Source organism: Metschnikowia bicuspidata, assembly GCF_001664035.1.
Source record: "Metschnikowia bicuspidata var. bicuspidata NRRL YB-4993 chromosome Unknown METBIscaffold_1, whole genome shotgun sequence".
NCBI classification, from domain to species: Eukaryota; Fungi; Ascomycota; class Pichiomycetes; order Serinales; family Metschnikowiaceae; genus Metschnikowia; species Metschnikowia bicuspidata.
Genome location: NW_017387731.1, coordinates 1,164,048 through 1,183,032, shown reverse-complemented (window position 1 = coordinate 1,183,032; position 18,985 = coordinate 1,164,048). Strand labels below are relative to the sequence as shown.

Sequence of the window (18,985 nt, the reverse complement as noted above, 5' to 3'; positions counted from 1 at the left end):
ATCTCCAAGCATGCCAGGGAATCAGAGGTAGGAATTTGCCTGATTGGAATGGGGCTTTCTGAGACGGAACATAACCATAATATACACATATAGGCTGAAATAAGGGCTCATTCACGTATATATGTGATATGTGCTTTGTCGTAAAGAACCCCCTTCTTTCAGCTTGATCGGACACTAAAGACTGTGTGCATTGGTTTCATGGCTCAAACGTCAGATGCTGTCAACTACGTAGACTTGACCTCCTGGAAAAATCAATTGGACATGTACCAATTCCCAAATGTCTTGTAAGATCTCTTTGGAATAGCTCTCACATGTCTTGCACTCCACTCTTGCTTAACTACTGGTCTCCAAAAAACAGTCCCAAAATCTCTGCGAAATAGCGATCCTAAGAGAGCTCTGTGGCCATATACTTTTGTTGCAATCACGTTTGGGAGACAGATTTGCAAGTAGAGAAATAAATCATGCTATAAGCTGCTACACGTATTTTTGAGAGCTGGTCTTATTTCAACTCATTCTTTCAGTCTGTTTTCGCTCAGAAGTGACTGTGTCATCTCATACTTTTCATATCTGGTCCCCTCCTTCTAGCCTCGTGTTTCCTTTTGATCACCCAAAAATGTACCTGGTAGCAACTGACCTTTCAATCACTATATTATTTGCCCCAGAATATCTTCTTAAAACAAGGATAGAAACTCACAGAATCAGGCCTCCACAACAATTCATCTATAGAATCCACACTCAGTCATCAAGACAGTTCCTTTGATACTAAATCAGTAAATCTTTTGAATCACTGATAATCCTTCTAAGAAACTGGGCCATTTGATGAATTTGGCAATCTAAAGTCTCAGCGGTTTGGTATTGTCAAGGGTTTTACACCAAAGCACCCTGGATTTTTGCAACAGAACGAATTCGACTGAAGCCCTAATCAAAACTTCATGAAAACAATCCGCCGCACAGCCTTTGATTGCGAAGGATCTTCGAGCTTGTATACTACAACAACAATTATAGAAGTCGACACATGATTCCTGTCGGACCAGACATCACGCATACAATTTAAATGGTCAAAAACGTGCATCTTCATGCAAGATAATTACACTCAGGTCATTACTGGCTTTCCAATGCACAACTACATTCAAAAACACAGGCTATTCAAACTCGTGGGATCAAGAATGTTTGTTACCAAATACTACACCAGTGTCCTTTTGTTGTGGACTACTAAATTTCTTGTTTTCTCGGATTGCATGTTGGCAGAAGAATTTCTCATCAAAAAGTAGCTTTTTATCTCTTTGACATTTTCTTTTGAAAGAAGTTGTAGTCAATTTGCCTCACCATTCATATCCAAATTAGGTAATATCCATGCTGCTACAACATGCACTATCGCACAATCATCAAGCCTTTTTGATGGGTCGAATCGTCAGCGATTATTTCCCTGATTTATTCCTCGCTATGAACAAAAAAATCCAAAGATCAGAAAAAAATGGATCTATGACACGCTCACGGTAAATGATTCATTAGACATAAACTTATTCATCAGCCCCAATCTGGGACGTAAAAAAGTAGCTTCCCCACCAGGAGTCGAACCTGGAATCTTCTGGTTCCAACAGAAGTGGTTACTTTCGTAGCCAGACGCCTTGACCATTGGGCCATGAGGAACGAAGCTGATAGTTGTGGCATGTTTAAGTATACATTGTTTTGATAAATATTGTGTATAGCTCTTGAAATATGATATTCTGATGGGGAAGAATGAGGAACTCAAAGTGGGCCTACAATGGAGTCACGGTTCAAATGCAGGCTTCAATGCGGTCAAGGGAGAGGCTAGCTACCAAAAAAAAATAACCAAAAAAAAAAAAAAATATTTACAGGAGACCTATCCTAGGAGTCGATGGCGTAATATCCAATACGTAAACAGATACGGGCCATGAGGACCGTCCAGGCCGTGACCAACGGAAGGGGGCGGGCCGAGCTAAGAAACCTTGAGTAGTTTTTATAAAGGATGTTTGATGAAATTTAATTAATATTATTTTAGTGGTTGAAATTGGTCTTGGGCAGAAGTCTTTTGAGGGGAGGCTTCGTGAATTGGTGCTCGCGCCTTTTCACCTGAGCCAATATTGTGATCTGGGGTTTTTTTATTTATGCTTTTATGTTAGATGTGGGGTTTTTCATCCCCCCAGAGTCACATCGGAAGTAAGCACCTAAGACGTTCTCAACCTGCTACTTTGAAGCGACTATTTCCGGGAGAAATAGCCCAGGAATCAATGACTTAACAATCGAAACTTAATCAAGCTCCCACCAGGAGACCACAGAGAAGGCAAATATTTGACGGCCAGCTGAAGATTTCTAATATATCATCTCGTATTGTTGCCTTATCAGATGAATTTATTACAAAAATACGGCTATTTTTTTAATCCAGTTACAACTTCATCTCAGACACATCCAACAAAATTACAATTAGTAGGAGAGTTGCCAATAGAAACCAGTGAGATGATACCAGCACAAGAAAATAACCCAGAACGCGAGGTCAAGATTGGTTGTATAATTTTACCCCTTTGGGAAATACGGATAATCTCTTGTCTCAATCAGATCTCTGTTGTCCTGTACACTTCATGTTGCCCTTTTAAGACAAAACTCCGAGGATCGGGAAAAAGTCGCGGATGCGTCTCGCTTTTGCGCCGCGGAAATATATTTGCGCCACCGAATAGGAAACCTATCAGCATGCGCCGAGATATCTCAAGGGGGCATTTATAACTGAATTTTGACAATGTGTGCGTGAAATACTTACCGATTGTCTGACCGTGATATGTACCAGGAAATAAGCAAACATCAAGAAGATACACACGAAATATTGGAAAGCAAATCACTTTGGTCAAACGATACATACTTCCAAACTTTGCTTGCTCCACCGAAAAAAAAAACATTCTTTGAGGCCGTATGCAAATCCCTCATTTCAACAGCCCCAAGCCCCGTCGGTGAAAAGGTGTTATCTACTTTCAGTACTGATTTGCATATAGTCTGTCTTCCGTACTTAACCGGCATGCAAGACGCGTTTTATTGTAGTCTTCTGACAACAATGTGCTTGCAGCTAGGTTTCTCGTTTATGCTGGAATTGTGTCTACCCCTCTCCCCTACCGCACAGTATTTTTCTGATCAACCTGACATCTATTCCAGAACAAAAATCAACCCGATATGGTAAGCCTGTGTCATTGAAAAAAATTTAGACACTGCTTGATATGTGACAACATACTGAAGTACAAAAAAAAAAAATATGTTTGTAGAGGCTTGCTTTCTCGCTTCATTCAATTGTCTGCATCCCTGGTGACGGTTCTCTCGTCAATGGGGCGCTTAATTATACGTCATGCTGGACGCGTCGCTACCTGCAAAGCCTTTTCTGGATCTTCCAAGTGATTTTCGCTCATTGCACAACGGCGTATCAGATGAGAATTATCAGTTTCGATCTAGATTTCCCCGGGATCTCTGGTTCTCTGTTGCTTTTTGACACCAAATTCTGAGACTAATCCCAGGTGCTTAAGCCCAAAAGCACGATAATAAAGTCCATCTGACAATTGTATGCAAATAAACTTTACTATATAGGGGAAGGCGCTGGCATCGCCTCAAATTTTTCGAATAAGGTTTTCCTGTATGTACGAAATGCAAGTAGTTTTTTGTGCAGACTTGCCGAAATACAAGCGAATTATGGATGTGCACGAAAAATATGCACATGCAAGTATGCATGTGGAGTGCACATCCAGCTATGAAGTCTGCGCTTTTACATATACGCTCACTAACAAAGCAATTATGCATGACATCACCCCTTCTGATTTACGAATATTTGGCCCTTTATAATCTGGCTCATGCCCCCCTCCCCACATTCTCATGTACCATCTATTCTATCACTTTTAAATACTGTTTCATACTACAATGTTGGACGCTTTATCGACACCTGGCTCGGCTTTCAAGCCCTCCCTCAACAAGCCCTCAATCACGTGGCGGCTCAAGAAATTCAAGCAGCACAGCATGGAATCTCGTTCCTCGTCTTCTGCTCTGAGTTTCAAGTCCGAAGACTCTTCTTCCAGTCTGTGAATTTAAACAGTGACAAATTCTGACTAATTAGGCGGGGTGCGACCGAATGGCACTTCCTCTTGTCGATCACGTGTCTCGTGACGACTTTTCACTTCTACTTTCACGTGTATAATATGGGTACTAGATTTAATGTATGAATAATGATTCTGGGCGCTCGAGCCCTGCGTAGGGCAGATTGCACTTTTGCAGAGCTATAAGAGGAGGCCAGTTCGTCTAGCGCAGCATTGATGTTTCGCTCACTTCATACCACATGTGATTGCCCCATGGAGCTAGATACTTCTGTCACGAGGAGCCTCTGAAGTTGTCGATTCATCAGAGTAGCTGGTATCTTTCTGTAGGTTGGCTGGATCCCACACGGCACCGGGGGCAGCAATGGCACCTAGGTTCTCCTGTCTTCTGGTTCTTTCCCACTCTCTCCACCTTCTCATGGTGATGCTAGAGGAGTCAAAAATACCCTCTGTGTCGCCGTGCTCGCCGTTGTCGCCAATGACGGTTCTCGTCTCACCCCAACTGAAATCATCGAATTTCCAGTAGGCGTATGTTGGGAGAACAAAGTTCCAGATGGGCAACGCGATGAGGTAGATGAAGAAATACATCACGTACTTGATGGAGGACACTGTGATCACAATCAACGCACCCGGCAACCCGAAAATAATGGCCAAGAGGACCAACGACATCACCGGTGTGGGCGTTGAGATGATGGCATACACAATGACGTAGATCGTGAAGGAAATGGCTGCGGGCAACACCAACGTGCCCACCAACTCAATGAAAATCACAAACTGCATGGAGAAACAGAACGTTCCACACAAGTCGTTCACCAACACCAACTCCATCAAGTTATGCACAGTCGAGTTGATCCACCGCCGACGCTGCGAGAGCAAGACCTTGAACTTATCTGGAACAATAGTTTTGCACGCGGCTTTGGGAACGAAAACCTGTTTTCTCTTTGGAAACGTTCTCAACATGAGCGACGAAAGAAACCGATCCTCCCCCAACAACAACAAGTTCTTTTTATGCAAAGTGTCGACAACATTGTCCGAGTATCGCTCGACAATGTCCGGGTTGGCCAAGATCGGCACCCAGTAGCCCTTGTCACCCTTCGGGGCCTTGATTCGGTACATCGAAAAGCAGCCCGGCAAACACGTGACACCTCCAAACACAGTCTCAAACGCTTTGGCCTGGTGATGAGAGATGTAGTACTCGAACACCTGAATGGCGGTGACCCAGCTCTGGGCCTTGTTGGCGATCTTCGTCTCGCCACACAAGCCCATGATCATCGGGTCCTTGACCATCTCAGCACACATGTGGGTCATGCAGTCCGGATACACCATCGTGTCTGCGTCCACCATCAACACAAGCTCATAGAAGTCAGCCATGAGCCCCGTGATGCGCCAGGTCGACTCGAGCAACATGTACTCCAAAGCGGTCATACGCTCATTGAACGTGATCTTCTGCAAGAACGACATCAAGATGATCTGCGAGTCGCGCTTGCCTCGGTTGCCTGGCTTGGCACCTCCAGCCTCGGCAGGCGTGCCGCATTTGACAATGGTAATTACGGGCACGCGCTGCTGCTTCTCTGGTGGCACCGTCGCGTCATCGTACTTGTAGAAGCCGGAGTAAACCTTGGCCATGTTGTGGCGCTTCGAGCCCTGCGCCACGGCAATGTACGAGAGTGGCTGCACGTCCTCCTTGGGCACGCAGAAGTCGGTCATGAGGTCCAACGCGATTTCCGGCGTGGATTTGTCGTTTCCCGAGCCCTTGATCAACCCGTCGCAGACCACGAGCATCAACTTGTGCGAGTTTGGGTAGTCCGTGGTGGCCACGGAGTCCATGGTGGTGCGCAAGCCCTCGTGGTCTTCGGAGTACGCGGTGATCAACGCGATGGTGTGGGCCAACGGGTAGCCAAACGGCTGGTGGTCCACCGGCGGCTGGGGCACGACGTCCGGGTGGATGATTTCCGCGGCCAAGCCGAAGACAGCCTCCTCCTCAATGTTCTCGAACGGGTTGAGCGACGACATGGGGCGGGACAACATGTCTACGGACGAATGTCTGCTTGGCGCGAGCATCACAGACCGCGAGCGCGGCGCCCGCAGCCGTTTCTGGCGGCCTAGAAGCGCGGCCTGGGTGCCCATGGTCGTGTACTTGGAGTTGGCAAGCAGGCTATGCGCGTCCGAGTCCGGCACCGGGGCCACCATCATGGCGAGCGACGGGTTCTTGAAGAACACACTCTGGCGGTTGGTTTTCTGAGTGCGGTAGTCGGCGCGGGAGGTCAGGGCCACGCCAGCGAGCGGCGCCTGCGCGTTGGGCGTGTCGACCCAGTTCTCGATCTCGCGCTCACGCGCAGCCATGGCCTTGCTGGTGGTGATGGACAGGCCCTGCTTGGTGGAGATCACCCAGCGGAAGTAGCAGGCCATCAAGAACTTGGCCACCACCACCAGGAGAATGAACACGAGCGCCACGATCAACACGATGCTGGACGCGATACAGCCGATGGTCTCGGAGTCGATGACCCCCACCTTGATGATCTCCGCGAGGCACTTGGCGGCCTGGCGGTCGTCGGAGCTCGACAACACCATCGAGATGTCGTGGCCCTTGAACGAGTCGTCGTCGCGCAACTGGTTGAACAAGTCCGGGTACGTGACGTCGTCGCCCAGGATCCAGTCGATGAGGTCGAGATCAAGCACGGCGCCGGCGTACACCACCAAGTTGCGCGTGGAGTTCTTGATGTCGTCCCACGTGAAGAACACGTCGCCGTCCACCTCGAGCGAGTAGTAGGTCTCGCGCGCAAGCAGCGAAGTGTGGCACGCCCACCCGCTGTAGTAGTTGACGGTGGTGTTGACCTCCGTTGTGCCAAACTGGTCAAACACGCGGCACGGCATGTACCACGCCAACTCGGAGCCCTCGTAGGGAATGGAGCAGTTGTCGCGCGGCACAATCAAGTCCTTGCAGTTGCCGTTGACGTTCTGGAACATGAACGACGCGTCCATGCCCCCGGCGTTGGTCGGAGGGTACAACACGTTGGAGCCGGCCGAGATTCCGGCCGCGGCCGGGTGCTCCGAGCTGCTCAAGTCATACGCCCGCCCGTTGATGATGAGGTACGCGGTGGACACCTCGCCGTTGCGGATCTTGATGCCCTGCGCCGGGCACACGGTCCGCGTGAAGCCGAACGTGAGGAACGCCACGAACGCGCCGATGTAGAGAATGCAGCTGATCAACGCGATTTTCTCGCGCCACGCAAACTGCCGCGACTTGCCCTTGATGCCGCAGAGACTCAAGAGCGGAGGCGGCGCCCAGAACGTGATTGCGTACGCGTACACCTTCCAGAAGTAGATGTCCCGCTTGTCGCCGGGCTTGCTGTCCTGCGGCAGCGCCGTGCCGGCTTTCCGCGGCAGCTTCTCGTCGTTGAGGCCAAAGATCTCCTTGCCCTTGCGCGGCGAGCCGGACGGCATGTTGATGAGCGGAATGCCCTCGTCCTCCTCGCTGCCGGTGGTGGCAGAGTGCCTTTTTTCGGGCAACGCCGGGTCGAGCCCGGACGCAGCCGGCTGGATCTTGAGGTGGCTGGCCTCCTGCGACGCCACCTGCGCATAGTGGAAGCGGGGGTTGTGTTTGTCCAAGCGCTGTCTTTCGGGGCGCACGAGCGACCGTTTGCGGCCCATGTCGCCGGCCTCGGGGTCGAACTCCTGGTACTTCAGGGAGCTGGGGGGTAACATGGTGGGGTCCTGGATAGAGGGGTGGTGCTGCTCACGTGACCTGGATCTGTGGTCGGTCTAGAGGGGCCTCGGGGTGTGCTGATTGTTTCAGCGCTGTCCACTATATTTCGGTTTTGTGGCTGGCCCGAATTGGTCGTCTTGCTCTGGCTCGGGCTGGCTGATCCAGGGATCTGATTCAGGGTGTGCCCGATTTCCTGTTGAAAACTCAACTACAAAGCTGTTCAGCTGTCGCTGAAATCTCTTTGATCTGGGCAGACGCTGTTTCAGCAATTGGTCCGAAACCGCTCTGCAACAAACTGCCGCTTTGTACTTTCACACTTTTTTTTCACACTTGCTTCGAAACACGTGCAAAATCAAGCCTCGTTATGGCTTCTCCCAACAGCTGCGATCTGGTTCACAAAGAGGCGTCTGTGGTCGTGGCTTAGCCTCGGAAATTCCTGCTCGGCGTACTTCCCTTACTAAGTGGTTTCGGAACGCCTGTCAGGGATTGACGGGATTCCGGCGTTTGGTGTGTTTTTTGAACTCGGGATGTATGCGGAGACAAACACCGGTTTCCTTTTCTGGCGGGCCAGGTTTCTTTTTCAGGCGCCTTGCTGGGTGCTGACTATTCTGAAGGATGGGATGCAGGGCCACGGGTCCAGGCGTATCAGAAACTGCGAAGTGACGATAACAAAATCCGAGGAAAGGAAAAACTGGGTGCTTCGGATATCCAACCGGCCTAGTTCACACTTTTGGGGTTGGGCGACTTTGGAGGACAGGCGTTTTTTCTTGTTGGGGCCGCCGCTTCTTTGGCGCATGTGCAGGCCCGCATCGAGGCGACGGTCACGTGCCGGGGGCGTGCCTGTTCTATATTTAGTATGGGGCTGGTCCAGATCATGGGAGACCGGGCTGGCGTTGCTTGCGCCGCGATTTCTAAGCATTCCACGCTGGTGCTCTCGCGTACATTGACATGGTGAGGATAGGCACCAACAAAAAAAATTCGTCATTATCTGTTTCCCAAGGGAGCTCCAGGGCTGGCGTGCCCAAAGAACTATCCAAAGAATTGTTTTGTGTTTTAACACCATTTGCCGGCCAGCCCGATGTCCCGCGCCAAAACATCGTAAATCATCCTGCGCAACAGACATTCCCATTTCTGTTGATTGTCCAGACCATCGTCTGCTCGTATTTTTGATCATCACGCCACGAGTACCTGTATAGCCAACCTCGTCTTCACGACGCTATTCCCAATTGCAAGACTTTTTGCATGGCGTCCTTCATGCCCTGGACTCGATCCGCATATACCACGCTCCGCGTTAAAAGCTTCATTAGACCGTGCATCCGCTTGGCCTCGAATGCCTGTCCCATCATGACAAATCCCTCCAAAACTTGCATGAGCTCTTCCTCCTGGACTTGAGGAAGCGGCCTTTGGCCCAGAAGTCTCCCATCTGCAATGAATCGGCGAATAGAAAACGCTGCCCTGATTGCAATATATTCTCGCGCAGCCTGGGCGCTCCTCCCACCGGTGGATGCAATACGGAACAACTCCTTCAAGCACTTCATCCTGATTTGACGGTTCGCCTCCGTCTCGATCTTTGCCGTGGTCCCAAAAACGCTCTCAAACTGGTAGTTCGTCAACGCGTCGTATTCATCCCCGTGGCCCATCAACTCATTTTCTGTCTCGTTAGCTTTGTAGACGTAGGAATTGAAATATAGTTTCTGCACAAACTGATCTATCAATTCATCTTGCTTTGACTCGAAGAAAGCAGGAAGTACAATGTCTGCAAGCGCCTCGTATTGGGCTACATTTGCTTTCTCGTCACGGCTCTCTTCAAAAGTCACCGTGATACATTCGAGCAACACCTCCCATATTGTGGTGTCGTCCTCGAAATCCTGAAGATTTTCATGGACAAGTCTGTTTGCCAAGCTCAATATCAACTCATTGCACCTAGTCCACAACTGGCATTTTGTGTCGCTTGGCACACCTTGAGCTCTATTCCGCACGATATTTAGCAAGTCATTCATCATGCGCCTCAACCTGTCCTCTTGGAGAAGCACTTTCAAGTTCTTAACCTGTGCTAGTTTGGGAGAAATACACTCGAAAGCCATTTGGCCCACAGCAACAAAACTGGGGATTTTCAATTTCCCCTCGAACTTGCTCTTCAACTTGGCCTCGATTCTGCTTTTGATTTCGTAGGGAAACGCAGAGATCTGTGCTAGTTGTTGGATAACGGTGGCCTGGATTTCTCCGTTGTCGTCATTCTTGTCTATCAACTTGAGGTTTTCAATGACAACGCTTTGCAACTTTGAAGGTTTGGGCGTGTCACTGGTGCCTGGCTTTAAAACAGGATACCTTGCACATTTGTTCAAGACGCCCAAAACCTGGGTTGCTTCCGTGATAGCGAAGTCGTCTTTCATCAAATTATAGAGATCCTTGAAGGAATCATTGAACAAAGCCAACGAGTCCTGGTATTCGGGCTTTACAAAGTCGTAGTCTATAGGAACAGAAACCCAGAAATCAAAGAGCAATGTGATGATCGATTTTGGAACCCTCTTTGCGCCGCGCAAGGAAAGAAGAACGTCCTGAAAAGATTGGAAGACATTCAGGTTGAGCTCGAGCCATCTCATTTTCAACATCTCCCCCATGTATTCAATGAACTTTGTCCAGAACTCATGATAAATCGGTCTGTCGTCATCAAAGTTTATGACGAACTTTGCGTAAACTGAGACCAAGCCAGATAGAATCAAGTTCAAGCTTGGCAAGGAATTCTTCTTTGAAAACGTCTCAGCCAGCGGGTCGATTCTTTCCAAGTCCAACAACTCAGGGAACACGATGTGATATATGAGCTGCCAAGACTGCGTGTCTTCCCCCTGGACGTCCAAAATCTGAAATAGTGTTTGTATCGCACCTTCCCTGACCTGATTTCTCTCGTCTGCAGAAATGTGAGAAAGTTTAGCAAGAAGGTATATGTTCAAAGCTTGGTAGAGCTCCGGGGTCCCTTGAGTAGCATTCTGGAGCAAATCCTCGAGCTGGTGCATGTTCTCGATGGAGTTGAGTTGGACTGCATCCCTTGCTTCTCCGTGTTTGGCCATGTTTGAGTGAATGCAATCACTGATCAACCAGAAGTAGCTTACTGAACTGAACGATATGTTGAGGTCGTATTTCTGAGAGCAGAACTTCATGAGCGTGTCGATGAGAGACTTGAGCTGATTGAAAGGCAATGTCAACAAAAACTCGTCCAAGATCATTTTAAAGGAGCCGAACGAGGTAGAGATGAGCATGACGATTTTCTCGACGAGTTTAGTGCTTTGCAAAGTGTCTTCCTCGGTGTTGATAAACGCCGTCTTGAGTATCTTGAACACCGCATCCCAGGAATTTTGGTACCACCTGTCGTAGTCGTCAATGAGGCCATGCAAGGTGACGAGAACAGACAAGTGCATTTCTGTTTCGCAGCTCAAGGTGATGAGTTCATGCGCCCGCCCGGGCTGTAGAAGCTTCTCAAGAAAGCCGAGCAACGCGTCAAGAGATCTGTCTGCAGACACGCGAGTGTCCTTGTCTGCTTTGAAGCCTTGCCGCGTCACCTTGTTGATGATGGACATGTAACACTCGGCAATGTGAACGCGTCTTTGCGGGGCCAAGGATCTGTCGGTGGCCAAGCGCTCGAAGAAGCCGGAGGTCATTGGCCAGAGGTCGCTGTCAATGAGCGCAAAGTTCTTGAAGTCAAGCGTGGCGAGCGTGAAGATCATGTCCAAGAAATAGCTCCTGTTGAACGGGCAGAGGGCAACGCGGCTTGCGCCCTCGCTGTCTGGCGGGAAATCTTCCTCGCAATAGAGCTCGGTGAGCACCGAGTAGACCTCGCAGAACGGCCCGTACTGGTACTCGCAAAGGCTCTCGAGCAACTTGTCGTGGGAGTGCTTGATCCCCGCGAGGTCCTGGGCGCTCAACTTGGGGCTGGCCAGGTCCGTCGGGGCCTTCAGGCGGGAGAGCGAGCCGTGGGCGTCCGGCCCCTTCAAGAAGTAGCTGACCCACTGGAGCGTGGCCCACACGATTCGCCAGGAGCCCTGTAGCGTCAGGCCGAGCAGGACGGCCAAGTTGGAGAACGCGCGGAGGCAGATGACCTGGCGCGAGTTGAAGGAGCGCGCGGGCTGTCTCGGCAGCGGCGCAGCGGCCGGGGCCGGGGCGTCTGTCCTGGCGGCGGCGAACGACGGCGGGAGCGTGCTGCTGAGCGACTCCACGAGGGACTCGCCGAGCGCAAGCAAGTTGGCCGCGCTGCCGCGCTTCGCGTCCTCCGCGGGCGCGGGTTCCACGATGCACGCGGCCAACAAGCCGAGCAAGGCGTCGCGCGCCGCGGCGAGCCCGAGCAAGCCCACGGCGTGCGTGTACCTCTGGAGCGCACGCACCACCAGGTGGAAGCTGTCCGGGTCGCACGGGCCGCGGAGGAACTTCAGGAAGAGGCGGAGGAGCACGCGGAACACGGCCGCGTTGAGCGCGGTGGCGAAGTCCACGTCCGCCTCGAGGCTGGCGGCGCTGGAGCCCGCGGACAAGCCGAAGACAAACGCGGACACGCCGTCCGCGAAGCCGAGCACGGCGCGGAGCACCACGTGCGGCGCGTAGAGCTCCGGGAGCCGCGCGGGCGGGTCCGTGCGGTCCAAGTGGTCCAACATGGGCGTGTTGGGCGCGCTGGAAGGCAGGCCGCCCGGCGCCGGCACGGCGGAGGGCGCGAAGTGGGACGCGAAGTCGCGTTCCAAGAACGCGTCCATGGCGGCCAAGGCCGCGCACGCCACGCCCGGGCCGCCGTGCGCGCAGAGCGCCCGCACCGTGGCGAAGTTGCTCCAGAGCGCGTGGTAGGTCTCGGCCACGAGGGCCTTCTCCCAGGCCGTGCACTCCGGGGCGTGCTCCGGGGCGCCCGCCGCTGCCGCGGCCGCGCCGCCGCAGAGCATGCGGTTGCACGCGGCCAAGAGCCGCACGGACTCGGCGGCCACGCCCGCGGTACCGCACGACACCACGGCCTGCGCGAGCCGGAGCGCGCGCACCACCATGGGGTAGGCCGGCTCGGGCGCGCGGAGCACGGCCAAGAGCGCGGGCACGGTGCGCTGCGCAAGCACGGCCTGCAACTCGGGCCGCGCGCGGAACACCAGCCTGTTGAGCGCCACGATGTTCTCCAAGACCTCGAGCGCGGCCGCGGGCGCGATGCGGATGTCGCGGTCCGCCATCAACACGGGCCGTGCGCCCACGCACGCGCGGCTGAGGTCCTCGGCCACGTGGAAGCAGCGCAGCTCGAGCTCGTCGAGCATGAACGGCCCGGCGGCCGCGCCCGGCACGGCCGTGTCGCCCGGCGAGAGCCGCGCGGCCGTGAGGGCGGCGCCGGCCGCCGCCGTGTGCCCGCGGAGCGCGTCGTAGAGCGCGCCGAGCACCTGCTGGAGCGTGGCGGCCGCCGTGTTGGCCACCGCGGCGCTGGGCGAGCCGCCCAAGCGCGAGCACACGGCCACGAGCCGCACGAACGCCGCGCTTTCGCGCGCGGGCGCGTGCGCCAACGCGCCGAGCGTCTGGAGCATCTTCAACTGCGTGTCCACGGGCTGCGACGCGGCGTCGAGCGCGTACAACGAGGCGATAGCCGCCGCGGTCTGGGCGTCGGCCAACGAGCCGGCCATGGCGAGCCGCGCGAGCGCGGGGAGCGCGGCCTGCACCACGCGCGTGCTGCGCGTGTCCAAGGCGGCTAGAAAGGGGGCACACATCACGCTTTGTGTTTGTTCCGAGAGGCCCACGGGGGCCGAGGGGGGGAGCGTTTTGGCGAGTGCCTGCGCGGATTCCACGGCGGCGCGGACGGCCGGGTGGCGGCGCCGGGCCTCTGCGGAGAGCGCGGCCAAGTCGGGGGTCACGTGTGCGACCGACGCCATGGATTTGGGAGGTGTGGGTGGGGAATTTTAGAAAGAACGGGAGTAGTCTGGCGGTTACAGGGAGTCTGGGGTGGTGGCATTTAGTGCGGTGCGCGCGCGCGTCACGTGCGCGGGTCACGTGTGCGGCTGCGTATGGCGGTGGGGGTCAGCCTTCATTACCTTTGGTTGGTATAGGAAGCCGTGTATATACGTTTGAGTGTCTTGTATCTCTGTGATCTCTATTATCTCTACTACGTCTCTACTATATCTCTATTATATCTCTACTATATCGCTACTATATATCTACTATATCTCTATTATATCTCTACTATATCTCTATTATATCTCTATTATATCTCTATTATATCTCTATTATATATCTACTATATATCTACTATATCTCTGCTGTATATCTATTATATGTATTAAAACTCTGTTGTATAACTATATATCTCTGTTTTATATCTATTAAGTCTCTACTATGTCTCTATTATGTCTCTATTAAGTCTCTATTATGTCTCTGTTATGTCTCTATTATGTCTCTACTACATCTCTGTTGTATAACTATATCTCTACGATATCTCTACTAGATCTCTACTATATATCTACTATGACTCCACTATATCTCTTTATATCTGTTATATCTATTACATCTCTATTATCTATTATATGTCTGTTATATCTGTATTACCTCTATTATCTCTACTATATTGCTACTATGTTTCTACTCTTTCTCTACTATATATTCGCTACATCTCTACTATATCTCTACTATATATCCATTATGTCTCTACTATATCTCTACTATGTCTCTACTATATATCGGCTAGATCTCTACTGTATATCTATAATATCTCTGTTGTATATCTACTATATCTCTATTATATCCTTACTATATATCTATTTTATCTCTACTATATATCTTTTATATCTATTATATCTCTACTATATATCTTTTATATCTATTTTATCTCTACTATATGTCTTTTATATATCTATTATATCTCTGTTGTATATCTATTCTATCTCTACTATCTCTATTATATCTCTACTATATGTCTATTGTATCTCTACTATATCTACTATATCTTCACCATATCTCTATTATATCTCTACTATATATATATTATGTCTCTTCTATATCTCTATTATGTCTCTACTACATCTCTACTATATCTCTACTATATCTCTACTATGTCTCTACTATATATCTGCTATATCTCTACTGTATATCTATAACATCTGTTGTAATCTACTCTATCTCTACTGTATATCTATAATATCTGTTGTATATCTACTATATCTCTATTACATTTCTATTATATCTCTACTATATCTCTTACATATATATTATATCTATTACATCTATTATATCTATTAGATCTCTACTATATCTGTATTATATACATCTCTGCTGTATATCCATTATATCTCTACTATACCTCCACTATAGTTTTACTATATCTTTACTATATCCCTATTATATCTCTAAATTTATCCACTATATATCTTCTCTACATCTCTATTACAAATCGATTAGATCTCTGCTCTTATAGAAAATCCACGAGACATAGGGGTTATGTATTACTTTTTGATCACTGGTTTCTCCGGAACCCTACTGGAATTTTTTCCCACCTTTATATACTTTAACTAGAGGTCACGTCACAGGATCCCCTGAAACCCGAGAGAATATTTCATGGGCTGTTCAAAATAATATCTGACGGAACTCACAATATCAGAAATGCATATTATATCCCTATTATATCTATTATATCTATTATATCTCTATTATATCTCTATTATATCTCTATAATTTCCATTATATATCCGCTGTCATTATTATATCATAAATCAAAACGCTTTATAAACACTTTCAAACTACTTCATTATGCCGGCGCTGTCTTACAGCAGCTCAATGGATAATAGCGACTTACATATGACTTTGAAATGGAATTTACTGAACAAGCAGAATTCATACCATGTTGAACCATACTCGAGTCGAATGTATATATAAGAGTCTCCATCACATCTCTACTATATATCTGTCTTCCTTTTATATCATATATCTGCCTTTCTTATTATGTGATAATTCAGAATCCTTGCATTCAAATTATAATCACTTTAAAAAATACTTCACTATCTCCGCACTGCTCTTATAATAACTCAACGGATGCACATATACGGAATGAACAATGCAGGATCCATGTCATATTGAACTATACTCGATAGTCAAATAAACATTTATATATCTCTATTATATGTGTATTATATGTCTGCCGTGCCTATCGTATTATAATTCAAAACGCTCATACTCAAATTAAAAACAGTTTCAAATACCTCATTGTGCCGGTGCTGCTCTTATAATAATTCAATTGATAATAGCAATTACATATAAGTTTGGATTTAAATTCAATGAACAAACAGAATTCATACCATATTGAACTATATTTCATAGTCGAAGAATTAGATTGAACTGATTTCAAACATTCAAATAGCCACACGAAAGCGTTAATGAACATTATAATTAACAATGTTCTCATAATATTTGGTAGTGGGTGTTTAAGAATACTGTTCTCGGGCAGGAAGTGACGGGGCGGTATGAGCTGGGAATTCTCTTTCTTGGTGGGCGACTGTTGGTGCTGAACAGACATATTCTATTTCTTAGGTGATGCTGGTGGGGCTATGGGAATGTTCCTTCATGACTCGGCTACTTCTATGGCTATGAATGTCGGTCGACGATTGGTGAATTAGTGAGCTGCTGGTTTTCTTGGTATATACCCGGTACTTTACCAGGGACCTATACTTTGGGGCAAGCAATTGAGCTTCTGGCCAAGCTTTGGTGGCCATTTTGGGGATCAGTATGGTGATCTGTTGGACTCAAAGCACTATTCGTGCTCTTGGGGTCCCTTCGTGATGTATTGATGGTGCGTGAGAAGCCAAGGTGATTGCCGATGGAAAGCCGGGTGATGTACACTTCATTTTTTTGGTGATTCTTGTGGTAAACCGTGCATATATTCTTTCTTCTAATGACTCGGGGAGTTTCTTTGGCCATGAATGTGGGGCTGAAAGGGAGTTGTAGATCCCAGGCAAGCATGGAGTGGATGGTTTCGAGGACGGATGCATCGCGTAGTGTATCTGGTTTTCTCTGCTGGTGAGTCTGGGTTTCTCTGGTGATTAATTTCTGAAAACATATCCAAAGAATTATTGCTGGATAAATACTGTATGGCTTTCGGGACTCGTCACAAGTCCTGGTCAAGACGCTCCACATTGTTGAGGGTGGAAATCCTAGTGAATCTCTGGTAATGGCTCGTTCAAAGAGTGACTTCCCCAACACATAGTACTGTCAATAAATTCGCGACGTGGCAGAAAAAACCACGGGGCCATGAAGGAACCATGAAGTTGCCCTAGGGCCTCTTAAAACTAGAGCTCAGTCATCTTACATACAAATAATCAAGCCGGCTGCTAGCCAATAATAGCCACCACAAATTATGTATACCTGTACTTTGGCCGTCCCAGGCACCCAAAATCCTGGCTAAAGCATGCCTCTTGAGGTGAAACTTCCCAAACCCACAGTGGAAGCTGCAATCTCTTCCCAACTCAAAAAAAATTACTAACTGCTGCGACGTCTCGGGTGGGGCTGAGCACTATAAGCGCCTCCGTGATAGGACACTATAAGCGCCTTCGTGATAGAACACAGTACCATCCACACATCTCTTATAGTGAGGAACTTTTAGTAAAGGTGGTCAATTGATGCCGAGATAAATGCTTGATAATTAACTGGAGGCGTGGATGAATATTCGGTGGTCATTTGCAGACCTTGGATGTATCATTGTCGTGAGATCTCCCAATTAAATGATGGTCCCTGAGTTCTATGGGAAATTTTGCCACCTATATCTTCTCTTTGATCTAACTTATCAATAACACTTGTTTCCAGGGCCTTCGTTCTCCAACTTGCTTGGAAATCCGGGGCTCTTTACACCATGGAACAGTATTGAAATGGGTGCGAAAAATAGCCGCGCGCAGTTGGTGAGGCCGCCCAGTACTTGGCCTTAGAAGACTGAGATATGGCCCCTTGCAGAATTCATCGCACCTTGTGACAAGACAGACTTTTCTGTTATACATCCTATATAACAGGGGGCATTGAATTCAGACTCAATGTCAACTCTGCCTTTTTAGAAGGAGGCTCCGAGCCATCTCAAGTGGGGTTTCTAAACCTTCAATGGATGAGAGCTTCTTTGACCGGAACCTGTCTCCCGGTCACATATTTTTTTCTTAATTTATCGTCGTCTTTTCTTCCACTTACCCCAGGATTCTAAACATGTCGTTGTTTACCTGGCCTACCTTTAATCACAATTCCTGCGGATTATTTAAAAGACTTTCCCAAGCTAATGCCAATATTTGCAACCGGTGCCGAAAAAGAAAGAAGTCCGTACTTCTTGTGCACACACAAAGTCCGTGCGAAGCAAAATTTGAGTTAAGGTCCATGGGATCACTCATGTCTCTCATGCTCCGCAGACTTTCACGGATTCCTAGCTCCTTGAATCTAGTGATATCTGGGTAATTAACATGATGTTTTGAAGGGACTAATTCCACGCTCTGTGGTGTACTACACATATAAGTTTCTTGAAAATACATTTCCTTTTTTTTATGACATGACGGCGAGCTGTTGCTAAATCAGAAATTCGTGTGTAAACTTGAGTCTTAAAACCGACAGAATCTTCTCGGGGCTTCAGGCCAGTATCAAGATCTTTGCACGGTGCTGATGCTCAAAGAATACCACTATTTAAGAAATCTATGACCATACAAGGCATCTGATCTAGAAACTAGACTAAGAAAAGATTATGGTACAACACTGTTGTGAGAGCAAATCCGAGAGTCAATTACGTAGAGGGAGCAGCTTTGGATGGCGAACTTGCTTCAAAGCCTCTCAAAAGTAATTTTCATTGCCCTTTTGAAAGACTTTTGCCAGCAAATACTCATATAGTAATAAAGCCAGTGACTTACAAAGTTTTTGTGTCAAGTTTAGGTATTATAATAGCTTGTAGTGACATAGACATGCCTGGAACACGTGACCCTGGTTGCCAAGTATATCGGGCCTTGAAGCTATGCCCGAATAAAAAGCTGCCCGGACCCACTTAAAAGCACGAAGCATCAAAGTGTTTTGGTTTAGGAGGTTTTATGATCACAAAAAAATGAACAGCTGGTTGGGTGATAAATATTCTGGAATCAAGTCTGTAATCTACAAAGTATGATTTACTGTAGTGCGAAATTGCGAGATACCGAAACTCACACAGTAAATCGAACACGAACTGAGAGATTTCTAAAATTTCCTGAATGTTTTTTGA

General features: G+C 48.6%; 2 protein-coding genes and 1 non-coding gene across 3 annotated transcripts; all 3 read right to left on the bottom strand.

Moving 5' to 3' along the window:
* Positions 1-1,557: 1,557 nt before the first annotated feature.
* On the bottom strand, positions 1,558-1,650 carry METBIDRAFT_t6. Its single transcript has one exon. It is a non-coding gene; the product is annotated as a tRNA-Arg (tRNA).
* A 2,693-nt stretch (positions 1,651-4,343) lies between these two features.
* On the bottom strand, positions 4,344-7,787 carry CHS3 (chitin synthase; the record flags this gene model as incomplete). Its single annotated transcript, XM_018859367.1, has 1 exon — positions 4,344-7,787. The coding sequence occupies one exon, from the start codon at positions 7,785-7,787 to the stop codon at positions 4,344-4,346; it is 3,444 nt and encodes a 1,147-aa protein (XP_018713521.1).
* Positions 7,788-8,996: 1,209 nt separating this feature from the next.
* Positions 8,997-13,661, bottom strand: MON2 (Mon2p; the record flags this gene model as incomplete). Its single annotated transcript, XM_018856479.1, has 1 exon — positions 8,997-13,661. The coding sequence occupies one exon, from the start codon at positions 13,659-13,661 to the stop codon at positions 8,997-8,999; it is 4,665 nt and encodes a 1,554-aa protein (XP_018713520.1).
* Between the last annotated feature and the right edge of the window lie 5,324 nt (positions 13,662-18,985).